Raw genomic sequence first — 2,901 nt, 5'->3', positions numbered from 1 at the left:
GCAATGAGAGAAGAAAGCAGTGCAGAAGGACCCACCTGGATAAAACAGATCTTCAGTCCAAGGACAAGTGAAATATAACTTGCATCTCTGAAGACACCCAGATACCTTTCTTGAAAGACATACAGAGATTCAGTCTTTCTATAAAGAACTTTTTATTCAAAGTGACTCTCCTAAGACAGCTGCCAAACTTGCAGACAGGGTTCAGCAGCTTCACCCAGCAAGAGCCAGAAGAACACGAAGGAAGGAGCCTATATCCTCTTCCCATTTTCCGTTGACGGCCATGGAGGCATGCACAGAACCATTATTCAGGAATGCAAAGTGAAACTGCATTGCAATTCCCTTCATCTCTTAGTACAAAAAGTGTTTTAGAGGGCATTTATTAAGTTAAAGTAGGAGATTTGTGATGACAACTTTCTTGAGAGTGCATCAAACCCTGGGGAGAAAGAGGATGATGCTACGTCATTATTCCTTAGCTGACTGCAGCATCCGCTTCTCATGTTCCTTCCTCATTCTCTCTTTGAAGTCTTCCAGTTCTTTTCTCTGAAGAAGACAGAAGTGTCAATTTCATCATAAATGATCTGTTCGCTTAGACCGGGGGTGGACTACTTGTGGCCCTCCAGTTGGAATCCCAGTGCCCATCAGTCCTAGCCAGCATGGCCAATGGTCAGGAAAGATGGGAGCGGCAGGCTAACATCTGGAAGGTCACAGGTCCCCCACTCCTGGATTAGACATGCAGTATTCATTGTTGAGGCATATTTACCTGGTAATTATCTTCAGGTGGGTATATCTCTCTCTGAAGGAAAAGGATTAAAAAGGGAATCATATTATTGGTAAGTCCTGCTTTTATATTGAAACAGATTAAAACCATGCCACCTAAATTTCCACTGCCGTACAAGCAGAAAGCAGGCAAATTTGTCAAAAACACCAAGAGGGCAGGGAAAATACAGCCAGCTCGAGTGAGCGAACAAACCAGAATTCTACGAGAACTGAAAAGTCTTCCTAATTTTCAAGAGACTGACACTGGGGATAGAATCAGAATTGTAGAGTTGGAAGGGAACACTAGAGTCATCTAGTCCAACCCCCTGCAATGTAGAGATCTTTTGTCCAACCTGGGGCTCAAACCTAAGACCCTGAGATTAAGAATCTCATGCCTAAGAAGAACATTTACCTAGGAAAGAAAGAGATAAGTCCTGGCCTCTTAACACAGTTGAAAAAAATCTTGTTTATTCTCCTAATAGTTCAGGTATCAAGCACAGACAGTAGCATAACCCAAATGGGACCACCAAGGAACAGCATTGGAATGCTTGGGGTAACCCTGATAGTGTCAGAAATGGGGGGGGGGGGTCTTTAAAACTAAAACTGAAAGAGGTAACGCCCTCCAATAGCCCAGGGTTAAGAATGCTCATAGAATATAGACTGAGAGCTGAAAAATAAAAAGGAAGAGGAGAGAAGTGAAAAGCCTTCCTTGGAGGGAATGGCTGACTAGAACCCTGAACAGGAAGCCTCCTTTTAGGAGAGAATATATGCTGCAACATTTTGCTGCAGGTTCCACTTATTATTATTATTATTATTATTAATTTTGTTTATTTACAGACCAATGACTCCTGCTAAACAGCAGACCAGAAGCAACTAGATGCACTGTGTGCAATGCCAGCTTTTGCATACAGTACTTGCTTGTAGAAGCCAGGCTCCCAGGAAATGGCTGTTGAGTAAAATGCAATAAAAGGAAGCCTGGGTTTTTCTTTTCCAATTCCAGAGGTAAAATCAGCATGAGAATTTAAAAAAACAACCAGATAAAACCTCACAGGAAAGGTTTGGAAATGATTTCATTAGTCCACCCTGTTCTTCCCATTCTAATTACATGACAAAACTGACCTTCCGCTTGATAACATATTCTTCAAAATAATCTGCCTGATTTGAAATCCAGAACATAGCAACAGGAAAAGATAAATACAGCATCATCTGCAAGAGAAAGGAGATAGGAAGTCAGGTGGTAATACAGGTGCATTGGGACACTTTGCAGGGTTTTATTAGATTTTGCCCAATCTGGCCCTTGACGGCAGAAGCTTCCTCTCATCCCTTGCTAAAAGGTCAGGAGGACGACCATCATATGGCAGAAGTAACAGTAGAAAGGAGAAATGGCATAAAGGAAGAGAAACACATCTAGGTTGCAGGCCAAGTTACTGGGCAGCAGGATGCGGAGGGAGAGAAGGAAAGGATCACTGACAACATCAAGGGCTGTGCTTCTAGGGCGAAGGAAGACGCAGGGCGCAGCGGCACCTCGGGCACACTAACGAGGAGTGCATTTCACCAGTTTCCGCATTGGAATTGTAACCACCCCGACCTGCTCTTCGGGGAGGACAGACGGCATTTCCCTGCAGATACCCGCGAGTAAGCGCAACCTGCTCTTTCCTACGTGCTTCCCAACATTATGCATGTATGAAACCTAACAGATATTCAAAACTACATCTATTGCTTTGAAAATAAGATCGAGCTGCCTGCCCTTCCAGTTATATATTTTAAGCCATAAAAGCGAAGCTCTCCGAGGCAAGTGAAGGGCTCCAAGGCGGGAGGATCTTATCTTAAACTCGTATGTTGGCCAGCGAGCCCCCAAGAGCGAAAAGAGAGCCTGCCGGGGCGAGTCACCAGAGGAGGTTTTTGCCCCGGGGGAGCTGCACAAGACTCTGTCTGCGAAAGAGAAATCCCCATCCCCACCCCCGGAGGACCCCGCGCGCCACAGACCCGGAACACCTCCAGCTTCACCCCCATGGCGACGCTTGGCCGATGCTGAACAGGCCCCGCCCACCCTTTGGTCCCGCCCGCTTTCGCATATGCCACGCCCCTAAAGTCTTCCGAAGATGGCGCCCGCAAGCAACATGGCGGCCTGAAGACGGAAAGGAA

The 2,901-nt window shown here is 45.7% G+C and overlaps 1 protein-coding gene across 2 annotated transcripts; it reads right to left on the bottom strand.

Moving 5' to 3' along the window:
* Nucleotides 1-135: 135 nt before the first annotated feature.
* On the bottom strand, nucleotides 136-2,857 carry PET100 (PET100 cytochrome c oxidase chaperone). Of its 2 annotated transcripts, none has more exons than XM_081850147.1 (4): nucleotides 2,743-2,857; nucleotides 1,876-1,962; nucleotides 761-793; nucleotides 136-540 (listed from the first exon to the last, which is right to left on the bottom strand). In XM_081850147.1, exons 1-4 carry the CDS (start codon nucleotides 2,767-2,769, stop codon nucleotides 463-465), a joined length of 225 nt encoding a protein of 74 aa, XP_081706273.1. In that variant the 5' UTR covers nucleotides 2,770-2,857; the 3' UTR covers nucleotides 136-462. The 2 variants fall into 2 exon arrangements, with proteins under 2 accessions (XP_081706273.1, XP_081706272.1); XM_081850146.1 differs by having other exon boundaries at nucleotides 2,716-2,784.
* Nucleotides 2,858-2,901: the final 44 nt, after the last annotated feature.

The sequence above is a fragment of the Podarcis erhardii genome (assembly GCF_964252035.2).
Source record: "Podarcis erhardii genome assembly, chromosome: 2".
In the NCBI taxonomy this organism is placed as follows: Eukaryota; Metazoa; Chordata; class Lepidosauria; order Squamata; family Lacertidae; genus Podarcis; species Podarcis erhardii.
This window is presented reverse-complemented; position numbering and strand designations above follow the sequence as displayed.

Excerpts from the sequence above, each read along its gene's own strand:
- PET100 (XM_081850146.1), bottom strand. The coding sequence starts at position 2,769 with ATGGGGGTGAAGCTGGAGGTGTTCCGGGTCTGTGGCGCGCGGGGTCCT. Across the intron at positions 794-1,875 it reads AATATGTTATCAAGCGGAAG|AGAGAGATATACCCACCTGA; the intron begins GTCAGTTTTGTC and ends CTTTTCCTTCAG. Across the intron at positions 541-760 it reads CACCTGAAGATAATTACCAG|AGAAAAGAACTGGAAGACTT; the intron begins GTAAATATGCCT and ends TGTCTTCTTCAG.